Source organism: Python bivittatus, unplaced genomic scaffold (assembly GCF_059951505.1).
Source record: "Python bivittatus isolate LINGU-HERP-01145 unplaced genomic scaffold, Pbiv_v1 ctg000220_np1212, whole genome shotgun sequence".
NCBI lineage: Eukaryota > Metazoa > Chordata > Lepidosauria > Squamata > Pythonidae > Python > Python bivittatus.
Window position 1 is genome coordinate 24,001,838 of NW_028277048.1, and position 24,741 is coordinate 24,026,578.

Sequence of the window (24,741 nt, forward strand, 5' to 3'; positions counted from 1 at the left end):
GGCTGACTGTGCGACCAAACATAATTTATTAAATGTGTATGAAACAAGGGGAAAATACAATTAAATCATTTTATCCAAAAGGGTGATGCTGAATTTAAAATGATGGAGAAGACAAAACTCATAAACAGATCACCAAAGCAACAAACAGTTACTCTAGTTAAATTTGGAACAGCCTTTGTAGCTGATGGGTTCTGGGCCTCTTTTTCTGTTCCTGATTTTTTGTTTTTAAATCTATAATGGCCTGGTTAGGGTTGGAGGTCCAGTGGACAGGCAGGAGAAGCCTTGGTTTGTTTAAAGCAATGCCTTTTGAGCACTGAGCCACTCTATTTTTGTGGAGCTGCTTAGCCGCCCCTTTTCCTGCCAAAGGTCAAAAGAGAGAAGTAACCTCAGCTGAATCCACACCAAGTCCTGAAAAGTTAAGCTGATCAACTCGTCTCAGTAGGGGTTGATGGGGTTTGGCCTCCCCTCCCAACCTAAAAGTGCCTGGGTTTCCAGGTCTGAACCTCACACTTGGATCTGCTTAACTCTGCTGTGTGAACATAGCTTATGCTACCCAGAGTTTCCAGTGGTGAAAACCTATTACTTGGTTCTTTCTACAATATTTGTCCAGCCTCCTGCTTTTCTTTTGCTCAAAGAGATTAAGATAGAATGACGATTCTCGTTTGACTTGAGAGTGTTGTTTGAAACCAGTTAAAAGTTGTTCTGGATGTCAGAAAAGACAACAAGACATTAAAATCTTAAAATAGCACATCAGGAAAAATGTTACAATATTTTTATAAATATTCCTAGAAGTTGCCCTATAGAAGCAAATCTTGAGAAGGTCCAATATCTTAAGACAAGCCATGGACTTGCTAACACAAGCAAATGAATGAATGTTCATTAAATGGAGGCGGATAACAGCTGGATTTGTATGTTATGCAAAGCCAGAATGAGACTGCTTTGGTTTTAGCGTATTTACAATTTCCAAACTCAGCCACTGCATATTAAAATCTTAAATTTTATTGTGTGTTGCTATATCAGTTTGGCTTATTCAAAAACATGATTACAAACTGCAGCTTACAGCAAATCTGTGAATCCTGCAGCAACTGAAAGCACTGAAGAAAGCAGAATGTTAGTGTGAAAGTCACATCACAAGTGGTTTGGGGTTGCACAGACAGCCCTCTGGAGTCCTTGGTGCTTTCTGAGCTTAGTTGCTTGCAGACATTTCATTTTCCAACTAGGTAACATCATCAGTGCAAGTGAGTGTGGGGTTTGCTCCATTTCTATACAGTAGCTTGCCCTGCCAGTGTTGGTCGGGATGTGGTTTTCTCCTTGGCAGTTCCTTGACTAGGGTATTGTTTTCTGCTTGTTTGTTTGTCTGGTATTAATCCCTGCTTATCTGGGTGTTGGTTGCTGGAGAGGATGTGTTCTGGTCTTTTTGTTTCCTTATCTTTTTTATTGTCTCTTTTGAATGGTGTGTAAATATGGTTTATTTCTATGTGTCTATTGAAGGCTAACTTGTCTGAATGCCAAGTTTCCAGGAACTCCCTCGTGTTTTTGGATATGGCTCAGATAGCCCCCTGTGCAAAAGGCCCCAAATTGATCACCCAATCATTAAACAGGGCTGAGAAAAAAACCCATCACTGATTTCTACAATAGTGTGCCCATACCATGGGAAACAGTGTTAGTCTCTGGTCTTAGGGTTGTTTTATTTCTTTTCTAGTCTGGCCCTTTACTTCTATGCTGGAGTTGAAGCATGGAATGAGAACCACTCCTTCCCCTACAAAGAATTCTCCATTTTCAAAGCACTTGGGCTACCCTACATGTAAATGATCAGGCACATAAACAAGTGGGATTAAGAGTTACATCTACTTGGGTATTCTTTTTTATTCAATATATTAAATATATATATATATATTAATAATTGGAAAAGTCACATACTGGAAATTGGAAAGCAGGGATAGACAAATATAAATGTCAAAAAATGGAGGACTTTACAATACAAAGTTATTTACACAGAAAGACAGAAGGTGTCTTGCAGGTGTAGAGCGATACACAGCTGTTGGTGGCTCAAGACAAAGAGCCTGCCTTTCCTCCCTCTGCCCACCTTTCATCTGTATTTACAAGCCAAACCATCGTTCTTCTTATATACATCTTTTACAAAGAAAATACTCAACAGAGCAAAACTGCCACTGTCTAAGCAGCAGGCGGGAGGGACACATGCTTATTTACGGCAAAACTCTCCTTGACCCTCCCTCCCCCCCAGTTGCACCGAGGACAGGATGCAAGCAGCTTCTAGGCCAAGGGGTTGGAAAACTTCACTTCCCAGACCTGGGAGTGTATTCTCAGCTGGGGCTGATCCAGGGCTGACGACAAGGTCAAATAAGAGAAGGCAACCTTTTTTTTTTTTTTTTTTTTAATTCTAAGTCTCTGACCGGCCTTCAACTGTCAAATCAATGGAAATGTTCCATTTGTGTTACAGACAGTGGCTCCATGCAACAGTATGGAAGAGGGGTGCTGGATTGCACGCAGAGCTGTTGGCGGGTCCTGGGACAAGGCAGCATTGTTTAGGGATTGTGCATGTAACCCAAGAAGGCACACAGGGCTTCCCCCACAAGTTTTTTTTAAAAAAAAAATACAAACCCCAAGAAGTTGTCCCAAGTTCAGAGAGAATTACATGGCAATTCTTAATGTCCTGGTAACCTCTAAACTTAAAGGAAATGAGAGGGAAAGGGCACATACAGTGCTTTTCAGTCTCCAACCACTGGGCTAACATTTTAAAACACTCTTCTGGAAATGTTTCTGGAAATGTTCCTGCAATCTTCCCTCCGGACGGAAGGTGGCAGAACATTCACTCTGCGAGTTTTTCTCTCCCTCCGAGGAAGATAAATGGTGATGGTGGTGGTGGTAGGGAGGAGGAGGAGAAACCCAAACAAAGACACTCTCCGCCAGAGAAAGCACCGTTTGGTTCATGGTGGCTTCCCTCCACCTTGTCCTCAGAATGGCAGTGTGTCCATGAATATTTTATCCACAATGGGAGGAGGGGGCACCAGGTCTTCTAGCTTCAAGTAGAAGATGCGCTGTAGGCCTTGAGTGCAAAGGGTGCGGAGCTCAGGAAGTTTGCCCAATAACTTCGAGAGGCAGTTTGGATGTACCTGCTCATTGGCGATGGAAGTCACATGGTCCTTAAGGCAATTGACAATGCGGTTCTGGAGGTCTTCAACTTTCTTTGGCTCCTTTAGCCCATGGCGGTCTGGTTTAGAAGAAGTCATTAAAGAAAGCAACAAAAGTCTTATTTTAAAGTATACAGATAAGCAACCTTCTCTGGAATGCATTATAAAGCTCTCTATCCCTCACGTTTTGCTGTGGAAACTAATGGGAAACAGTGGTTTCAACAGAAACTTTCTCTCTTATAGAAATCTATGCCTCAGTAGCTACATCAGAACAATCCTGCCTTGTGTTTCACAAAGAATAAACACAAAGGCAAGCAATATGGGGCCTTCCTTTGGACACATCAGCTTCATCACATAAGGACAAGTATACAAAAGTTGGGATTCTATGAATTTTTTTCAGGGATCTCCAACAAATGCTACTTGAACCACGTGGTCCGTGATGACTAAGTTGATTATTTTTGACCTCACTAATACTATATCCTATTCCAGGGACAGAATGTTTGGTCCTCCTAATGTTACTGAACTGCAGTTCCAGACAGTTATGATTAATGATGAGGGATGCTGAGGTTGCTATTTAGCACCTGAAACAACTGGGTGGACACACATTTCACATGCCTGAATAACACTTTTTCTGAAGACATCTATATTACAGGTGTGAGTTAAAATATATTTTCACAGATATCTGGAGTCCCCTTCAATAACATCTTGCAATTCTGGCTCATTATATCGCTTAGACTCTCTGAATTTCCATATCCCTACAAGTAGTAGTTGTTTGATCTTCCTAGGATTTGCCACCCCCCACCCCAATATTTCCTGCTTGCATGTCTCTCTGTCTGGTTGCCTGTCTGTTTTTCTCAGGAGTCCTCCTGTCTACCTACCTGTAATTATGACAAGTGCTGCAAGACAGGAGAAGGAGGGTACATCGATATTCATGCGGTGGAGGTTCTGGGAAAATTCAATGATGGAATCTATCCATTCCCCAAAACCCCGGACACACTGCATACGATGCAGCACAACACCATTACAGAAGATAAGTTTGCCTTCTTCTGGCTTGGATCTGCAAGAGACACAAAACATTGTGTAGTCAGGGAAGGTGGCCAGAAATGTACATCTGGAAGGAAATCTGGTAGTAGTGGCAGAACCATACAGAAGATCCCACATTCAATTCCTGGCCTCTCCAAGAAGGACTAAAATCAACCTATCACCATAGACAATACGGATTAAGGTGGACAGTTAAGTGTACAGCATTTCTGTCCTTACAAATTATGACTGGGAAGGGCAGCCCACTGAATCCAAGCAAGTGTGGGTTGATTGTGTTATAATTATATTTTTATTTTGCTGCTTCTCAAAATTAATTCAGAGCAGCAAATATAGCTCTTGCATGCATCAACAGATGCTCTATTTTATTCTCACAGCTACACTGTGAAGTGGCTAACCCAAGCAGGTGTCATGAAGCCAAGATAAGCTTCATAGCCAAGCAGTTTTAAGCCTTGGGTCCCCTGGTCAAAATCTGACATGCTATCCAGTTTATCATCTCAACATATTTCTTTTCTCACCTCAAAGGATTTCCTTGCTACTTTGAAGATTGCTCTTACTTTGATACCTGCAGCCCCTGCAGGTCTTCCATCTCTAACACCCTATTGATTTATTTAGTTACACACACACAAATCATTTTTATTTTAAAAATCCTGAATGAGCTTACATTAGTTATACGAGCATATGATAAAAGCAAGATACAATCAGATTTTTAAGAATCCTTTAAAACATCCTCGCCCTAACACAACGCCCACAGGCCCTGCCCTTTTACTGAAGCAGGAGAGTGAGTCTGTTCTTATTGGTGTCACTGGCCATGGTGAGTACTCACTAGAGTAGATATGCAGTGCATAAATCAAATTAATGAAATAATTGGAATGGGCAGCTGTAATAAGTTTTAGTGGTAATGATAATAATAATGCTAATAAATTCTGAGGATGCAAAAGTGGTAACTACAGCTTTCCTGTTCTGATGCTCAGAGCACCTTCAAGCCACTGGTGCTATTGGTTCCTCCGTTGCAGAGGTTAATGTCTGTTTTCCTTGCATATTAGACCAGCCATTTGGAAATGGTCATTGAAATGCACCTGGAGTCTACCAAAATGGAGCTTATCCACATAAGGCATCCCATCCCTTCTTGCTGTGCTCCTGTGATGCTAAGGAGCATAAGTGACCTTTTAGAATGATGTTGCACATGTTTAACAGTTACAGCTCCAAATACTGAATGGTTCATGCAAACTGTTTCAAGACAGCAAAGGCTAGTGACCAGATGGGGCTAAGAGACATGATGGTTTGCTGTTAACTGAAGGGAGTAGCTGTGACATGTTACCTGTATGCTAGCCGGAGAATGAATAGCTCCAAAAAAGCAGATTCCAAAAGCAGGTCCTGGTCCTCTTTTGGAAGCTCTAGGAAGCCTTGAATCTTCTCTGCCCATTTTCGGATCACATCCATTGAGCCCGTTAACAGGTCATAGAACTGCTGCACATCCACGCAGTCCTCCTTCTCAAATTGATAGGAGACAGATTCCTGGAACTGACAGCACAAAACAAGCCAGTCTTAGAAGAGAAGCAGAACTTTTCCTGTGAGGTGGCAAACAGTGGCCTTCTTGAGGTCAGCAGCACACATTCTGCAAGGCAGTGCACAAGAGTGGCTTCCCACTCAATGCCTACAATTGGAGGCACACTCAAGAGTTACTTTATTCTCTAAGGAACAGAAGTGCATTCTGTAAAACCCCTCCTGGCACACTTTGGTTCTGCCGGTGCTATCTAGCATGAAGAGCTTCAGCATTGTAAAGTATATGCTCTAGAGCGGTGTTTCTCAACCTTGGCAAGTTGAAGATGTGTGGACTTCAACTCACAGAATTCCCCAGCCCCAGCTGGCTGGGGAATTTTGCGAGTTGAAGTCTACACATCTTCAATTTGCCAAGGTTGAGAAACACCATTCTAGAGGGTGGGCAGGACATGCCACATAAAATTTAAAATGACAGCTGATTTAAGAAGATAAAGTGAAGACTTTACTCCTACTTTATCAGGTTATTGGAGTATGACTGTCAATAATCAAATGCAGTAAAACATCTGCTTTGTCATTAGTCATTGCTAGCTGGGAATTCTGGGATCAATAATTCAAACACTTCATGCATGCTCCCCATAGGAGGTTTTTCTCCTTGGCCCAGGTTGATGCACCACCATCAGGGTGAATATGAACATCAAACCTGTATATATTCAGATATGGAGATTGAATCTATATCCCATGTTCTATTAAAATGTCCACTTTTTAACAATGGCAGTTAAAACTTATAACCCCCGTTATTACGATGTTGAATTTCCCTCATGATGAGGAGATCACTGCTTTCAAGTTATGACTTCCTAAATATTATCAATGACAAAGGCAAAATTTTTATCTGTAGCTTCAGCCCATAGGAACCGGCTGGTGCCTCCCACATAGCTTTATTTTTGTCTTTTACGTAATTTATATATATGATTTTTTCCCTTAATTGCTGTAAACGTCTTAATGTTTGTTGGTTTGTCTTGGACCATAAATCAATAAATAATAATAATCCCAACACTTCTAAAGGTCACCAGATTGGGGAAGGCCAATGTACCTCAGCAGTCCATAAAATATAGCCACTGAACAGCAGCAATTAGCATAACAGTCCCAAAAAATAAGCTAAAGAAGTTGTGGCTGTGAAGTGAAGTGACAGCTGCCACCTTAGATGGCTTAAGCAAATACTACTTGGATGATATTTAAAACAAAAGGATTCTGAATTGTCCCGACAACGTCTAGCTATATAGTCACTGACAAGTTTTAAAAGTAAATAGATATAAAATTACACTAATCCATACACAGTGCCTATCACTGGCTACTAGTTTTAAAATGATACATGAATTGGATGATACTGGATGAGGGGTCTTGGGCTGATCCACCACCATTCTTCTGGTGCAACTTACCTATTTAATTTGGTACAGACATTTCACGCACAATTATTTTGTGTAGTATGCTGGCTTTCTCTGAGCTACACATGGCCAGTCCCCCCAAACCAAGTGTGTATTTTATAAAAAGCAGAGTAGAGAGAAGGAGATACCTGCTGCCTTCTATATAGGAAGCATGAGGAACTTCCAGATCTAGTTATGATCAAATGATGGCAAAAGGATTGAGGTCCGAAGATATCAGGCATATTGTCTCACTTCTCAGTTTCAGAAATTCAACCTAGAAAAGGGTCAGTGTCTAGACTACAGAATCTCCAATTTCCAAAAAACTAGATAAATACCTTGGAATAGTCAAGTTTGGTAGCACTGGGTACAGAATCTATGTGTGCTCTCACAAGAGAGGAGATGAGGCTGACCGGTGAAATATCTTGAGTTTGTTTGGGCTTGGAGGGCAGCCGACCACGTCGGCCTTTCAGGCTGTCTGTCCGCACCACTGAAACAAGAAGAGGAAAAGGGAAGGAGAAGAGAAAGGTGAGAAGAGGATCGTAGGCAAGCAAGAGCTATCACACCAGGAGAAACCCACAGTCTAGGAAGAGCTGCTCCTTTTTCTAAAATCAAGGACCACAAACTGGATCTCAGCCAGAGGCATATGGTGTTACGCTTCTGTGCATCTCAATACCATCCAATGGGGTTTAGAGCTGTGCAGCATTCTATACATTATGAGGGCTTTTCCTAAGGGCAGAATGCAACATTTTCCAAAAGCTGGATATGTTTGTTTTTGGCCTAGTATGTATGTGAACCCAGCCATTCTGGCTTATCTTGCTTTATGGTTTCCTGTGATACACACTTTATTCAACAAATCACATCATGGATTCATACAGTGAGTGACCCCCATCAAACAACCGGACACCCTAGGAACAACTCTGAGCAACCAGAGGAAGTGGTCAGAAGCACTGCAGTTCATCTTCCTCTCACTACATTTTCAGTCTTGGAAAAATCCATGTTTCCACAGAGCAAAGCCATTTTCACTTCCATGGGTTGCCTTCAGTCACAAGGGTCCGAATATCTCAACTCCAGATATGAAGATCTCAGTGTCCAAAACAGAGTACCAATCCCCTCCTGGCCTGAAACCCCACCCCAGTTCTGTACATGATACAGTTCAAGTTGTTTGGCTTAGCATAAAAAGCCAATCAACTGGCCATACTGTAAGTCATGCTTGAAGAGTGGATGTTTCCTACCATTTCAGTCCATCCTGGTGGCCACAAAGAATCCTCCTTTGCAATTACAAATTTTAAATCCTCCTTTGCAATTACAAATACTGGACCAGCCAACTGAATTTCACAACTAATGCAGGTAAAATACTATGCTTTTTTTTTTTTTTGCAGCCAGTTGCCACTTAGCTTGTACATTTTTAATTTGCACTGGGAGCCAAATATCTAATTCCAGTCTCTTGCAGACCTCTCCAACATGGAATCTCCCAGGCATGTGGAAGTTCAACTTTTAAAATAGCTCACCAGCCTGGGCTTCAGAGGGCCTCAGGGTGAGAAGGCTGGTGAACAGGAAGGAACGTGCCTCACCTTCTTTGACCATTCCCACAGCAAGGCACTTCTGGAACCGACAAAACTGGCACCGGTTTCTCCGCCGCTTGTCCACAGGGCAATCTTTGTTGGCTAAGCAGATATATTTGGCATTCTTCTGTACTGTGCGCTATGAGAGAGAACATAACAAGGTTAAACCATTATAAATAAAGGACATTTTAACCTTGGTGACAGGGAAACTAAAGGGTGTTCACTAGATATATATTTCTCACAACATTTTGAAAACCTAGGTGGTTTCTCATGCCATGAGGGCATTATCCTGTTAGCATGACCAAAATCTCATGTTCCATCTAGGTGCACCTTCCATGCAGAGCTAGACCTGCATACCTTCATTTGCAGATAATAATATTCTAATATCACAGAAATTGAAACTGAAAGATGGAAACTGCATGGAGCAAGCATGACAAGAAGCAACTCATCACCTCTGCTAAGAAAGAATGTAAAGTGTTTCTGCTTCAAGCAGCATCTCATGCAGAGACGAGAAATATGCAGCCCTCCAAATGCTGCTGAACTCCCAGCAGCTCCAGCCTGCATTGTAATTGTGAAGGATGTTGGGAACTGTGGTTCAACATCTGGAGGGTCAAACATTTCTCACTCCTGCATTATTGGATTGTGGTATCTACATACTAAGACACACAGCACACACAGTCAAGAGCTGAAACTGAAAAGCATTTTATCTGAGGTGACATTCTCTTTGTGGTGTTAAATTTATGGCAGCCCTGGTGCACCTAAAATCACGGGGTAGTAAACATGTACAAATGATTCAACAATCTGACATAATACAGCTTTCAAGTATTTTGGAAAAGCAGTGATACACCAGAAAGTCATCTTTCCATTGGTGGAGATGCCAAGGGAAGCCAAATTCTTCAGAAGACAGCTCTTTATTCATCCATATGCATTAAAAGGAAGATATGTCTGGGCAAGGGGCAGACCAACCCACCAACTCTAGCTTTCCTACTTTCTAATTTTTCCAAACTTGTTCATTCCATCTTGTTTTTGCATTTAAAAAAAAATCTACTTGGAAATGTATATCCATTTCTCTAAGCATTCCTGCAAGCAAGTTTCTTTAACTTGTGCTTATTTACAAGTCTTTGCAGCAGGAGATTCAGAGAGGAGTAACTGGGGCCCCACAGGGCGGGACTGTGAGGATATATCCATAAAACTGTACAGTGAAATGTCACTTCCTTGGTCAGGAACATTTAACAAAAGGCAACGTAATCAAAATAGGTGTCAGGAGTGTGGAAATGCATAAAGGTTGGAGAGCTTGCAAGTTCTGGGTTCGTCTTCTTCCTCTTCCTGTTCTTCTTCTTTGACTGGATGGAGTCTCTCCTGCTTTCCTTGGGGAACTAAGACAATATTTCCATTTATTTATTTATTTATTTATTTGCTTGTTGGATTTCTATCTCACCTTTCCTTCAGGAGCTCTAGTCATTGTACAGAGCATTCTCTCCTCCTATTTCTCCCCAACAACCACAACCCTGTGAGGTTGGCTGGGCTGAGAGAGGGGGACTGGCTCCAAATCGCCCAGTGGACTTGCACGGCTGAGGGGAGATTAGGACCTGGGTCTCCCTGGTGCTGGTCCAACTATGCCCCAGGTGCCTCAGAGGCTAGACTTGCTCCCTCCGTTGCTTAGTAACCAAGAATAAAGAGACCTGTCTGGGCCTGGTGTGTGTTGGCTGGAAAACCCACCCTAGAAACAGGCTGCAAGCAGAGATGGCACACTCATGGTATCAGAAACCTCTACTGACAAGAAAAGACAAAACACTCTAAACCTTCCGAAATTAATGTTGAAGAAAATTAAGGAGAAAATGGACACAAAGACTGCAATTATATCTGCAAGTTACAGATGCAGAGCAAGAGTCAGGAGACCGTATACATTGTGATGTCGGTACACCATACAGGATAGAAAGCTTCAGAAACAGGAAACAGTCCTCCTAACACTTATGCAGACCCAGCAAACACAACATTAGCAACAGCTCTCACTGCATTTCAAAGGGGAGCCTAGCAGAAGCCCTGTTTTTCAATGGTTCCAGTTTTGGCAACTTCCTAATAGCCACTAGATGACAACCGAGAGATAGAACCAACCTCTCTGCTGCCACCTCTTGGTCACCTGAAGGTTTGCAGCCTCTGCATGGTAGATCGACTCATGAGGAGGCACAGGCAGAGGTTATGTCACCATACTCAAGAGAAAAACCTCAACACTGTACATTTGGAGCCTCTAGAGTGCTACTGCAGTATTATTTTAGAAAATAACATAAAATAACAAGACCTCATTCTTAATTACTGAGATGTTTAAGTGCATCTGTGTTTTGTATACCAGATGTGGTAGTTATGTTACATTAAACTTTGCAAAGTAAGTAAGAGAGCTTACTTTTCAAGTAAGTTAGTATCTGTACGTAAAGCAGATGCAAAGCTGGTTGACTTCATACTAATAATACCAGTATTAAACTTAATGAAGTTTACTTTTGGCAGGGATTCTCATTTCTCCTTTGCCCCAGGGACCCCTTAACCCTTGATCTGTCTCTAAGTAATTTCTCTAATGTAGTGTATTTTTGCAATTTCCTCATTATATAAAGAGTTGTATACATTTTTTTGGTCCAAACTGCAAAAGTCAGAATAAATTTTGTTTTGGTTCATGTATTGACTTGGGAGTTACAAATTAGGTTCATGTTCAAATGTGATCCAAAGAAATTCCTCCCTTGTGTCTACTCTGATGCATTCATCTGTTCTAGAGAAGCCGTTTAATCAAAAAAAGGCATATTCTGATTGCAAAATCAAGTGCCCAGGTTAAGATCTGCATGCTGTGAAACGATGTGCAACTGATTTGCCACATCCCCAAAACACAGCCATGAATCCCCACTCCCCTCTCCCCCCACTTCTACCACATTTCCTGGAATATATCCAAGTTGCAAAGAGTCATCTGATTGCTACACCACCATAACCAACCAAAGTCTCCCTCATGTCATTTTTATCATGTGAAGTAAAGCCAACGGTGTGTGACTTTCTTCATGGAGTTTGTTACATTTTTGTTCAAATTTCTGCTTTTCTCTCCCCTATTGCCAGGGAAAAATGGGATTTCTCTTTAGCTAAAATTGTGGTCCTAGCAACTTTCTTTCACCTCAACCCTGACATCTGCTTATTGTGAAACATCGGCCTGCCATTTCTTCCCATAGCTTAATCCAGATTGGAACTGCAACAACCGTCAACAGGTAGAAGTCCCTCCATTTGTCTCACTATGGACTGGATCCCTTGCCTCAATTAGAAATTTGTGGGGAAGAACAACTGCAGTTAAGGAAAAACTGGGAAGTTACTATCCCCTATGATTTCAGGAATATTCCCTCCATTTTAAGTATCTGGAGATTCTTGGTATTGCTCTTTACACTCAAAACTGATTTCAGAGCCATCGGCTGGTGTGGGTCTTCTGATTTCAGAGCCATTCTTTCTGCCAAGGTCTTGGGGCAGGATAGTCCCCAGTTATTTGCAGCAGAGAACTTTATACCTCTGAGACATGGACACTTTTATTTATGGTTGCAAGGAAGGAGATTTGTTGCCAGCATAGCACAATCCACACCAAACTGGCTCTCCGCAGGACATGTTAAACTACCATCCTATGGTTCTTAGCCGAGTAAATTAAACACATCTGGTGGTTAAAAGATGAATAAGGTTGGATTAGAAGGCCATGTAATCCAAGAAATAAGGTTTAACAATTACCTTAAAATTTGAGCATATGTAAAACCAAGCTAAGGTATTTTGATAAAGCAGTGTTGGTGGTAATACAGCACCTATTAACTCAGTTCTGGAATTGTACCACTGATTTCTAGCAAAATAATCACCAGTATTCAGTGAATCGCAATAGTTCAAGGGGCATTAATTTTACAGTATCAAGGCACCCTTAGAATTACTGGCTGCTTTTCAAAAATCTTAGCTTTCGTGGCTACACACTGGGAAATGCAAGGGCCCAGATGCATGGTCACCTAACTGAGCTCTATCTGAGTTCTTGAAGCTCTGCTCCTCTCCGCTGGCACACACAGAGCCCTTCCCGGAGAGAAGAGAAAGGGCTTTCTCTTACAAGCACCGCTATTCTCCACAAAGGCAGGGAACGCCCTCCATTTCCTATCTTTGCCAAACCACAATGCAAGGGAGAATTCAAGAGACGGAAATGTGTGCTGTTGCGAGGCCTCCTTGCCAGAAAACGCCTGCCCAGGAGAGCACATTAGCGGTTGCACAACGTAACCAAATTTGAGGAATGCAGACCCTGTTGCACTGGTGTATTTTCTGACAGAAGTCAGAAGGGACATCCTAGGGGAGAAAGATCTTTTCTTTTTGGCCAAGCCCAGCCTACGTCAGGTGGAGATTAGACAAGAGAGCCACTCTGTGGGCGCCAAGCATGAAAGCAGTGGGAGAGAAGTCTTATTTCAGGCTTTTCCTTACATTTTGTTATTAAAAAGAAAAAAGGCTTGGCAGTAGTTAACTTGTGGCCTTCTAGATGTTGCTGACTTCCAGTTTGGAGGGTCTTGCTGGCTGCAGCTGCTGAACTTTGTACTTCAGCAACAACTGGAGGGCTGGAGACTCTCACTCTTGCTTTAGCCAGTTTACTGGCTACCCTATAACATCCTGAAAGTAAGCTCGTCCTCTGAATGCTGGTTCTTGCGTAGCCAAAAGAGACATCAGGATGCAGATATCAGCAGGTGTGGGGAACCCCAAAGTTTGCAAAAGGGCTAAGATCTTTAATGAATACTTGGGAGAAGGGACCCCAAAATAGCTCTGTGAGCACAGAACCCTGAATCCCTGAGAGAGAACCCCCCAAAAGGAATAAGGGGAGAGGGAGGGGAAGATAAGGCAGCCTTCCTCAACTTGCTGCCCTCCAGATGTGTTAGATGCACAGCCCTCAGGATTTCCCAGCCAATCCTGTATTGAAGTCTTTCTTGGGCTAAGTGCCCACTCAATAAACTGGGGTCAAACTAGACAAGCTGAACTATATTAAGCTAATTTCAGGTATGCCTGTTTGGCTGTGTTCTCCTCTCTACTGCATACTGGCTACAGGCCTGCCTCCCCTTCTGTATTTGTGGCCTTCCAAAATCTCTGTTCCCAGAAGGGCAGTGTCCATCCCTGGGATGCCAAACCATCTAACAGATCAGCCTTCTCCCACCTGGCATATTACAGGTATGTCCAGTTACAACTCCTGTAATTCATAGCCGGTTCCTCATTTTCTTGCCCTGTGTTTTTTTCAGTGCTGCAAACAGACATTTCAAATTTTCCTCATGGTTTTGCAGATGGTTCCCCATTTTCCAGCTCTTCCCTGAAGACTCTTCCCTGTTTCTTTATGATTTCTGCAGAATGGCCTTCTCCCAACTTGATGTCTGCCAAATCCACTGCACTGTAACGCCTTTAATTTTGTTCTTATCCTTCGCCACCCCCCTTTTTTTACAGCAATCTACAATGCCCACTGAGAAGGAATTCTGTGCACCAAGAAGCTGCTGATTCTTGACTGCTTTAGGTCTCAACAGATGAAATAAGGGTAGCCTCTGAAATACACAGAAGGATTGATATGGACTTAGAGCTTGCCAGAGCTCTTCTACAGCCTCCCGCTGAAAGAATTTTTTTTCCTGCCACCTACCCTTATGAGGGGAAGAGTGCTTACAATGACCTCCTTTATTTAGAAAGCAGTCAGAGAAAGGTCTGATGAGTCATCCCTGTGGCAGCCAACACATAGCAAGGGCTTTCACTTTCCCTCCCTGGAAAAGGAGGCCTTGAAATCCCGGCATTCTGTAGGGACATGTAGAATGTTGGGATTGTCTTCAGCCAGCCAATCCCAACCTGGTGCCCACCAAATCAGTTGAGACTACAATTCCTCAACTATCATAGCATTTAGCCATCCTGGTTGGGAAATTCTGGGAGTGGCTGCTTCAGGATGACTGGAAGACCACTGGCTGGAGAAACTGGCTTTAACAGCACCAGAAGTTTCAGAAGCAAGTTCTAATGTGAAATGATTTATTCCTCTTACCTTGAAAAAACCCTTGCAGCCCTCACAGGTCCGGACACCATAGTGTTGGCATGAAGCGTTGTCCCCACATACAGCACAGCGCCCTTCATTGGATCCAGGGCTGCGTGTCTTTGTTGGAGAGAGGGAACTGTCCATTAGGCCAGAGCCATCCAGGCCTGGAGAAGCCTGGCTGAGTGGCAAAGGAGAAAAATTGACTGAAGAGGAGGTTTGTGGGAGTGAGAAGACTTCTCCATCCACCAAGTGCTGGTGGGGTGCTGGCTGCATCTTCAGAGGACTCTGGGGTGGGACTCCAGGGCTGTGAGCCGAAAGGCCAAAGGAAAAATAAGATGGTTGAGTAGAACTACTTTTGGGAGGCTCTGCTGCTGTTGCTGCTGCCACCCAGGGCCTCATGCCCTCATAGGTATGAGAGGGGGAATAGCTTCCAAAGGAGTTCTCCCAAGTTGGCCCTTGGGAAGTCTGGAAACTTGGCGTGGAAGGGGAAGGGACTGAGCATGGACTGCCATAATAGTCTGAGCCGCTTGAGGACATGGTCTCATCCAACTGGCTGCTGAAAGGGCCAGGATAACAACCATATACTTGGAAATCTTCCAGCTTGAAAGATGTGGTATTGGGGTTTGCAGCTGGAATCTGATAGAGGAAAGCGTCAAATTCGCCTGTATAATTGTCCATGAAGGTGCTGAAGCTGGGCAGAGTAGTAGTGGCAGCAGAGATCTCGGTATTGACCAGGTCCATGGTGGGTTTGCCAAGCTCAGGGGTCAAGAGGTCTGCTGGGTAGCGCTCGCAGGACCCTCCGTTCTGAAGCAAGGTCCCATATTGCGTTTGGATACAGGGCATCTCTAAGGGAAGAAAAGGGTATGGGGAAGGAGAAGATCTACTGTTAGATATTGGAGATGCATAAAAGGTCCTCCAGAGTAGAGGTTAGCACTGTCTGTGTTCCAATTTGGAAACTCTTATGAATTGATTTGGCAGAAAAGAAAAGTGATCTTAATGGTGCCATAAAAAGGGAAGGTCTTATAACTGTACACGAGATTTGCCTGACCTACTGACTACCAGAAGTGTTAAAATGATAAACAGCTAACACAAGATTCTGGGAGCTGTTGTCCCAACAATGTGGTGGGCCAGAGAAGGCTGGTCTCCACTAGATACCCTCACAAATATGACAGGCTTTTATTCACATCAGGACAAATGGCTACTTCAGATTTAATACAAACCAAGTCCTTGGCCTTGGTCCTCCCTCTTGTACCTATTCTAAACTTTTATTTACAGGAGCGCAAATGAGGGAGGAAAGAGTTTGGGGCCCTTGTTAAAAGGAGGGCTAACATTTCTGATGCACTCTTTCTTCATGGGAATGTTAGGAGGACAAATAAGATGTGCTTCTTCCTTTCTATCCCAGATATTTCTCTCCACCAACCCAAGAACAGCTATTTACTACTCTGCAGGATTAATCACCATGTTGAAATTTGGAATAAATGATATTTATTGACTCTTGCAAGTGAGTGGTGGTGGTTTTCTTGTCACACACTTAATAGGTTTGCATCTAAGTTCATTTCTACATCTTTTGCTTCATTTTTCCTCTTGTTTAAATTGTTATACTGTACAATTTCTTAAATTTTCTAGACATCTGAAGCAGCAGTTATATATGTAAGATACCACTTCCTAGGTGATACAAGGTATGCCATGAAGAGCCCCACTAGGCACGCCCCGTAGAAGATTCCTGTGTTTTTGTCTCATATTAAAAATACTTCTGCTAACACAAGAGACAGTAAAAGCAAAGATAAAACCACTCTTTTGTGCATCCAGAAAAGCCACTCTTCTAAAGCAATAATGGGACATTATGATGCAGACCCAGCTGTACATTTGCAGACACTCGATGTACCTCCTGTTCCCTGCCCATCTGCTTGGTTGGTGTCACTGCAGAGAATGCGGGCCAAACAGTATACATGATCAACCAAGTGTTTTGATGAGGAAAGAAAGGAAAATGAACAAGGCAAGCGAACAAGAAATGCAACAAACACAGAAGGAACAGGAACCCCGAATTTTATACTGGCTTCTCTCCCAATGTGGGAGATAAGAACTAAAGCATTAAGCCAACGGCATCATGAAAGAAACAGGCAAGCATTCTATAAAGGTGTTCTAGGTGAAAAGACAGCAAATTTCAAGAACTTCCTCATGAAATTTAAAAGACTGATGCAACCATCTGTTTACCTAAACAACTTCAAGCTTTAAATGGCAAGGCCACCAAGATATTAACACCTGATTAAAGTTCATAATTGTTCTTGTTTCCTTGCAATGCCTGGAATTCCCATAGCTTGTTGAAGCTTGATTTTGAAATTTCTGTTGCCGCTATTCATTCCATCTTAATTTTCCAAACTTGGAACCATCAATATTCCAAAGTTCTTGAAACAACTTGACATATAAAACGAAGTGGAATTCAGTTTGGACTCAGCTACAGATCGGGCCTTTCCCCAATATTATAAGGCAACATGGTTTTGAAAACCTGAATTTCAGGTTGGTGAACCAAGGAGCCAAGAACCAAGAAAAAAGGATGCAAGGCAACGTACTGAATATTCCCTGCCCCCAAATTAAGTTTTTCTCTTATCTTCCCAATGAATAGCCTGTACACAATGCCCAAGCCTAGAAACAACAACTCTGTTCTCTCCCATGTCTCAATCAGTCCAAGTATAAAAAAAAGAAATTTTAAACGTGCCTGCCTTGCCAGAGGGATGGAGGAAAGCTATATAAAAAAGGAGGTATTAGTCATGTCGTATCCTACTTGATTATCCCACTTCTACCTTACTGTGGTCCTTTGTTTGAAGGAGATCCATCTAAATGTTTGATCTGGCCCTTAAACAGCAGCCTCAGACAAGGAACATGAAAACTGGACCTGCTGTGGAGACAGGATCTCAGAGCTTTTTAATGTCTTTCAGAATGGTGCAAAAGAGGAATCATAACTGGAAGCGTTAGCCAAGATGAAAGTCAAGTCTGTAGCAGCAACTCTTGCGGCAAGATGATAATGTCAGCCGTATCGCTGACCTCTAAAGGTTAGGTCCTGTTAGCAAAAGCTGCTGCTTTAACAGAGGAAAGGATTATGGGATCTTGAGACACAGAGAATTCCAAGGAGACTTTTAAACCCTGCTCCGCTGAAACAAGGCCATCAACCATTTCTCAGGGGGACCAGGGCTCCTTTTAGTAGCTCGGCGTGCAAATCTTTAGTCGGAAATAATTCCTCCCTCCACTAGTTAAAATAAATCAAGGATCACAGCAAACCTGGAATCTGGATGGGTAAGAACTATGTCACCCAAGAAGTGGCTAGCTGATCCAGTATTGAACTTCAATTAAAAAAACAAAACAGAACAAAACTGAAGCCTGCAGCTTCTTCTCAATTTGTCAGGAGGATCAGGTGGTGTTGACACAAGCATGCATATGCTGTGGCCGACAGGAAAGCCACATCATCAAAGGAAACAGAGAAAAGAGCAATCAGGAGCCTTCGTGGTCCTAAAGTACCAAAAAGAGATTCTGAAAAATGATTGAGTGACATCTTTTTATGAATGTGGTTCCTATTACGGTTTTTCACTGTTAATCTGTCCCCAAATGCTAGCAAGGTGATGGAAGAGTTCAACCTGCGTGTGAATGAATATCCACCTGGATGCTCCCTACCCCAAACTCCAGAAGGAGAAGTGGCAGAAGCGCTGGCTGATTTGAGTCCCTTGCTGAGACAAGGTTTTCATTTACAGCCTAGGTCGGCTGATTCTGCTCGACCACTTTCCTTAAAAGAAAAGATCATGTTCATGTATCTTTGGAACATCAGCGTGCTGGCATAGCCCCCCTGCACACTCACTGATGCTATCTGATCTTGTTATTCTGCATTCCTAAAATAGAACTTTGATATCCAATTGTTAAAACTTGTTATGATTTACACACTGTTCCAATGTAGCAACGGACGATACCCAGGGCTCCTCGTAACACAGGATTTATTAGCGTACTCTCCCCAGAGGAAGTCCTGACGTCTGCAAATGTGCGAGAGCAATATCTCCCTAGGCAATGCAGGACCAGGGAGCTCCATTACACCAGCCTGACTTCTAATCTTAGAAATTGCTGCTAGCACCACTGAGCACAAGGGCTGATTGGACAGCAGATATCTAGCGAATAGGAAGGGTCAAGAGTGGGCCTTTTAGCGCAAAGCTAGGTATGATACTTCTCATGTTATTAGTCCTTAGTGTGCAAGCTTTTTAAAAGTCTTTTAAAAAAAAAAGAAGAAGAAGCAATCGTCAACTGTTTTATCCAGTCTGGGACCATTTAGTCCTTTGTGATACTACTCTAATTTGGGCCCTTCCCTCCCTCCCCCACCTTTTTTAAGCCTCCATGCTAAACCTATATAGAACAATGTCACAGCTATATTGGTCTACAGCTCCTGCAGGGAGGGGAAAAGGACAGCGCTTGTAAATTAGAATAAGAATTCAAAGAAAATGGCTTGATTGATAATACTAACTTTCCCCCTGGGCTTGAAGGCATAAATATCAAAATAAAATTAAGAAAGAGTAAAGACAAAAGGGCTGAAGAGCAGCCTTGGCCCACTCATGGACTGAGAAATCAACAGTGGAAACATATTACGTTCTGAAAGTACACAATAAAATTGAGCTAAGTGAGGTAGAATCTGAGAAAGTCCACTGCTGTTCCATCATTTTTGCCAAGAGTCTCCATACGGAAGGTCTCGCTTCACCATACTTTTGCTTAGTTGCTGTTGTCCTAGAAATGTGCATCATCATCATCATCGCCATCATCATCATCATCATCTATTAAACTTGTATGCTGTCTGACTCTCCATGACACTGTGGTGGCTCACAACAATCAAAGAAATTACAATCAGAATTTTTGCTCCTAGAATATGGGCGTTATAAAAAAGGAAATTCTCTGACAATGGAGTAGGGTGGATTAGCTTTTAACCAGCCACCTAAGACGTACTTGATATGCAAATATTAGCAAGAGAGGATACTCCTCTGAACCCGGATGAGCACTGCCTGCTGACTTCTGTACAGATTAGTCATTTGAAAAAGAGAGAAGGGCAGGTAACACTCTCCTGGTGAGTTGACAGTCCTGTAACAGAAGACTGAATCCACCCAAGAATTACCTGGGTAGATAGCAGCTGGACCACCAGATACCTCCACACTGCTCTTGAAAGCAGGTGAAGGAAGAATTCTCTTCTGGGAGTGGCAGTTTTTCCCACTGTGGCCAGACGGTAATTTTGACGGGGATTCACCAGAAAAGGCATTTCAAGATATTTCAGTTCCTCCCTTTCTCAGAGCTACCTAGCTGCCTAAAAACACTTCGATTCACGCATATAGGGCTGGCGCTCCAACCCTTTCCCACAACGCGTCACAGCCAGGGAAGCAAGTGACAGAAGAACCGGAATTAACCTCCTCTGCAGCAAAGGACCCTGTTGGAAGCAGAGGCCTCGAAGCACCAGTGCCTTCTTCCTGCAGGCATGGTTGCCATCGCTTTCTCCTCTGTGTATTTCTCTCACAGTCTTCCACTATCTTCCAGTGGAAACTGCACAGCGTTGCTATAACGACACACTCACCTCTTTACCCTGCGAGCCGCCCCTTTGAGAGTCTTGTTGTTTTAGCGCGCAAATGGCTCCTGCAATCACCGTAAAACAGATGCAGCAGCAGATGTGCTACTTACTATCCCTGCCTGATGGGCACAGCAGCCTTTCTGCAGAACTTTGCCACCCTGCACATCCCCCATCGTTTGACAGCTTCCGTGTACCTCCCTGGTTTCAAAGGTCGAGACAAAAGCAAAGGCACTAAGAGTACGTAAGACAGAAGCCTAACCGGATCCCCACTGCAATCAGCAGGACAGAAAGCTTCAGGGCCAGGGAGCCAAGGACTGCTGCCTGGCTGGCCCCAGAGAGTTGTCCTGGGATAGAGAGGCTGAAATCTCAGCCTAATATACTAATTCCCCCAACACTTAAGAGCCAACCGCTAAGTTCTCTGGGACAACGGCAGCTATAACCCGATGAGGGCAGAGATGACTGCTTTTGGAATGGGAAATCTATGCCTTCAAGATGTGGCTGAACTATAATTCCCCACAGCCCAAACCAGCCTGGCCAACAGCAAGGGATGCTAAGTGATAGAGTTTAGCTATATTTCACAAGGCGTCCATCGCTGCTTTGGAGGAACAGCCCAGAGGCCCATCATTACAGCATTCAAGATAGCCCTACAATTTGCTCCCAGTTTGTTGTACTGGATTTAGAGATTGCTCAAGAGTGCCCTCTGCTGGAGCTCCAGAACAGCAATGACAGATCAACTTCCTGGCAACTTGATTACAGTATGCTGGGTTCAAAGCTAATATAAAACCACTGAAAGATTCCTAACACAGTAAGCAAAAACTGGCACGATTCAGCATAAATGATCATGCTGTTTCCGAGAAGAAATACTCACCAGCTTAAGGAAACTTGCAACAAGGAACAGACTGTTATTGTCAGTTTGACAATGGGTGGAATTATCTAAAAGAAGCTTTTCTTGTTGAAAGCTACAGTATTTCTTCCAGGCTCAAATGTTCCAGAGCTGAATCCGCTGCTTGTGCTCAACCCCATTTGAACAAGGGCAGATGGATTCTGGCATTAGATGTACAGCTCTCCTCTGCTATACAGAGACCCTTTTCCTGCTTTGCATGTTTCCTGTGCTTTTAACAGCTGCACATCAAGGTATTCAACAGATGCAGCTTTCCACAGCATATAAATGGCAGCAATGAGAAAACCTGCAGCTGTCAAGATGTCTGATCTGCCAGAAAGGATAGTCAACACCACTCAAAGCTATCAATGGGAGAGGTAAGTAAGGGCTCCTTTCCAAGAGACCAACCCCAATGCTGTTTTTGTGTAAACACAAGCTTTTTAAAAGCTGAAATAACCCAGCTGGGATTTTCCCACTTCCTGTGATCAAACAATGGAAAAGGGTAAAATAATTCCTATTTCCCAGATTTTTGTCTTGACAATAGCAATTTTCCTTGAGAGAAGTGTCTAGAGATGACATAATGAAGGTAATTGGTTCTCTTCTTAACTAAGTCTCCATTCTAGGCAGATTTGCCTGGGAGTAAACCCCTTAGAACAGAGCTGCCCTTATTGCTGGGTAAATATGCACAAGATTGTGCTATGCGAAACAAATCCAAGCTTTTGGAAACGCTGTGCTTACCACACATCGCTCTACAGGGGCTGCTGAGATTATACTAGGATTCAACCCATATTGTACCCCTAGGCTTACTGGTCTCAATCTAGGTTTTCAAATCTCCTTCTTAATGATTCTGGGGTGGCCAAGTCTGCTAAAGGAGGTGCTTACAATGGACAAAGGAAAGACTGTGGTAAGTGGACTTCTTCAGCCTTTGAAGTCCAGCGCAGACTTGGAAACAAGAGGAGCCCAGCCACAGCAAAGGCTGCCAGGTGCTCAAACCTGATGCAGCACCTGTCGCTCTGAACACGCCAGGAACTGCAAGCCCTTCACCCCCCTGCAAAGCCACATGAAAGCACCAGGGCAGGAGCATTCCTGATTTATGTCCTTCAACACCTGTGATGGTACCAAGCTGCTCAGCAAATTAACCCACAAATGTGTGTGCGCACACACACACATGCACACAATAAAAAGAGCATCTCTTTTGAAAGGGAAGGAGAAAAAAAGAGAGAACATTAGAAACATGTTCCAAAGACGCCCTCTATATACCCTTTTTGAAAATATGGGGAGGAATTTCTGCATCCAGGAAAGGAAAGTGTAAATGTGCATACATGCGGCACACACACACAGGCACACACACTACACACAGAAAGGTGAACAAAAATTCTGCAGCTAAAGGAGGACTAGCTGTCTCTGACACTCTGCAAGCAGAGTGACAATAAGAGTCTGGCACAAGCAGCTCTTCCATAATGATCTTCCAAACAAGAAAAAATACACGTGAATTTCTTTTCTCAGTTTGGTTTGGGCAGAATTGATATATTCAGCCTGATGAAGAAATATCTTCCGATGTCTAGGAAATTAGAGACTGACCTGTTTGTCTCCAAAACACGGGCACAATCAAAACATGAGGCCTTGCATCTGGATGCAGTTTTAATCACAGCACACAAGCACTAGATGTATGATGTATTTTGCGTATCAAGCATTAGATCACTGTTTAATATCACAGTTTTTCTTCTAAAAGAGACGACTTCACTTTTGCCCAAATGAGGTGTCCATCCTGTATTGCCATCACAATCAAGGTCACAGGAGATAAAAATGGCAAAATGCACCCAGTCACTGGCACACATCTGCCAGGGCTCCCACAAGCTCAGGTTACAGCAACTTTGTCCTTTAAAATGCAAATGTAGACTTTTGAAAACTGCTTTTTGAAACAAGTGCACCATTATAGTTGCCATCAGGCCAATCCAAGACCCCAGCCAGATCCTCTTGCAATTCAAGCTTCAAAGTACAAATACCTCTTTTTAAGGAGAAAAAGCCTGCCCTTACAGGATTAGTCCAGCGGTTCATGATTTTGCCTTCTTAAAAGCTGAACCTTAACCCATGCTTTCAAGTGTCCCATATTACATAGGAAGAGCCAGGCAGATGAGATCTTGGCCGTTCTAGTAACTTTCTAAGATCTGCAAATCAAAACATCCCTATTTGAATAATCATATTGCAATTCATGCAGTTAAAATATGAATAAGCAACAGAAGCCACCACCGCTCTTCAGGGATAAACCCTACTTTGCTCTTGCAAAATGACTTGCACATCCATACTTCACTCAGCACGCGTTTGCTGCTATTAGAACGGCCCTACTCACTATTTACACTTCCTTTCCACTTTGCAGTACGGCAGATGACAACATGCAAGCGTGTATTTCCCACCTCGCCCGCAATCCTTGCGCCCTAACTTTTCAACATGCAAGATTCCCTCCGATCCCCGAAAGGATTCGCGGACTACGAACTTCTCTCCCCCCTGCTTTTCCCCAGTTGCACGCCTCTCCCGATCTGATAAAAAAGCACCCTTCGTCCTGCAAACCAGCCTATTAAGTCCTTCTCGAAAGCCACGGAGCACTTCTGCGCCTTACGAAAAGTAGACGGGGTGGGGGGGTGACAATAAATCCACAACCTACCCAACGGAGCTCAAGAATCTAGCTGCAGTCTCTTCCACTTTTACATATGAAGGTGCGGGGAAGTCGGTTTGTGTTTAGAAAACCCAAGTGCATCGGGAGGCGCCGATTCTCGCTGCTGCTGCTGCTGCTGCTGCTGCTGCTGCTGCTGCCGGCGCCGCGCAGATGAAACCCCAAGATAAGAGCGAGCGAGCCCGCGCGGGAGCGAGCTGCCTACAGTCTAGACGCCGACTAAGCCACTGGGGCTCACCAGCCCGTGGCCAGGAGATTCTCTTAAGCTCTCTGTGACGCAGAGGCGAAGGGGTGGGCAGAGGAGGAGGGGGGATCCTCTGACGCACGCGCCCGGCTGCAGCTTTCGCCATACAAGGCAAAAAGGGGCGGAATGTTCCGGCGCCCTCGGAGCGAGGGGCGGGATCGGAATGTCTGCGCGGGTGACGCACACGGGGTTCCATTGACGCACGCCTTGGAATTGTTTGATCTAAAAATAGAACGAGCTGCCCCCAGCTAAAAATAGAGCCCTTTCCTAAGCAAGGATTTGATGGTGGGGGATTAAAAAAGAGGAGGAGGAAGAGGAGGAGGGAGCGAAAAGAGTGTCATAGGAAGAACCGGAGCAGAAAGGTCCGAGGTACGGAAATGAAGGGCCGGTCACAAGCGAAGGGGGGCTCGGGATGCACAAAGGAAGCGCAGTTTCAGAGCCACTTTCTCAACTTTCTTGCAAAAGCTTTATGGCCTCGGCCCCTGTCCCTGCAGCACAGCCGCGCCTTGCCACGCCTTTCCCCCCCGCTTCCAACAGTCCACGACCCTTGCCGTTCTCAGGGCAAGTCCACACCGTGCCTCGCTTCTGTACTTCCCGAGCCTTTCCTTTCCTTTCCTTCCCTTCCCTTTCCCTCTTCCAGTCTCTTAAAAGTAGTCTCCTCCCT

General features: G+C 43.7%; 1 protein-coding gene across 2 annotated transcripts in view; it reads right to left on the reverse strand.

The window, feature by feature from the left end:
- Positions 1-1,834: 1,834 nt before the first annotated feature.
- NR4A1 (nuclear receptor subfamily 4 group A member 1) overlaps positions 1,835-24,741 on the reverse strand; it is a 36,848-nt gene continuing 13,941 nt past the window's right edge. Inside the window, exons 1-7 of one of the 2 annotated variants that reach the window (XM_007440011.4) lie at positions 23,825-24,047; positions 14,711-15,546; positions 8,686-8,815; positions 7,450-7,601; positions 5,512-5,714; positions 4,031-4,209; positions 1,835-3,232 (exon numbers count right to left, since the gene is read on the reverse strand). In XM_007440011.4, coding sequence (XP_007440073.1) covers positions 2,976-3,232; positions 4,031-4,209; positions 5,512-5,714; positions 7,450-7,601; positions 8,686-8,815; positions 14,711-15,544 — 1,755 coding nt within the window. In that variant the 5' untranslated portion in view covers positions 15,545-15,546; positions 23,825-24,047 and the 3' untranslated portion in view covers positions 1,835-2,975. Of the gene's footprint in view, positions 3,233-4,030; positions 4,210-5,511; positions 5,715-7,449; positions 7,602-8,685; positions 8,816-14,710; positions 15,547-23,824; positions 24,048-24,741 lie in introns of those variants that run through there. The other variant, XM_015890202.3, reaches the window with a different exon arrangement.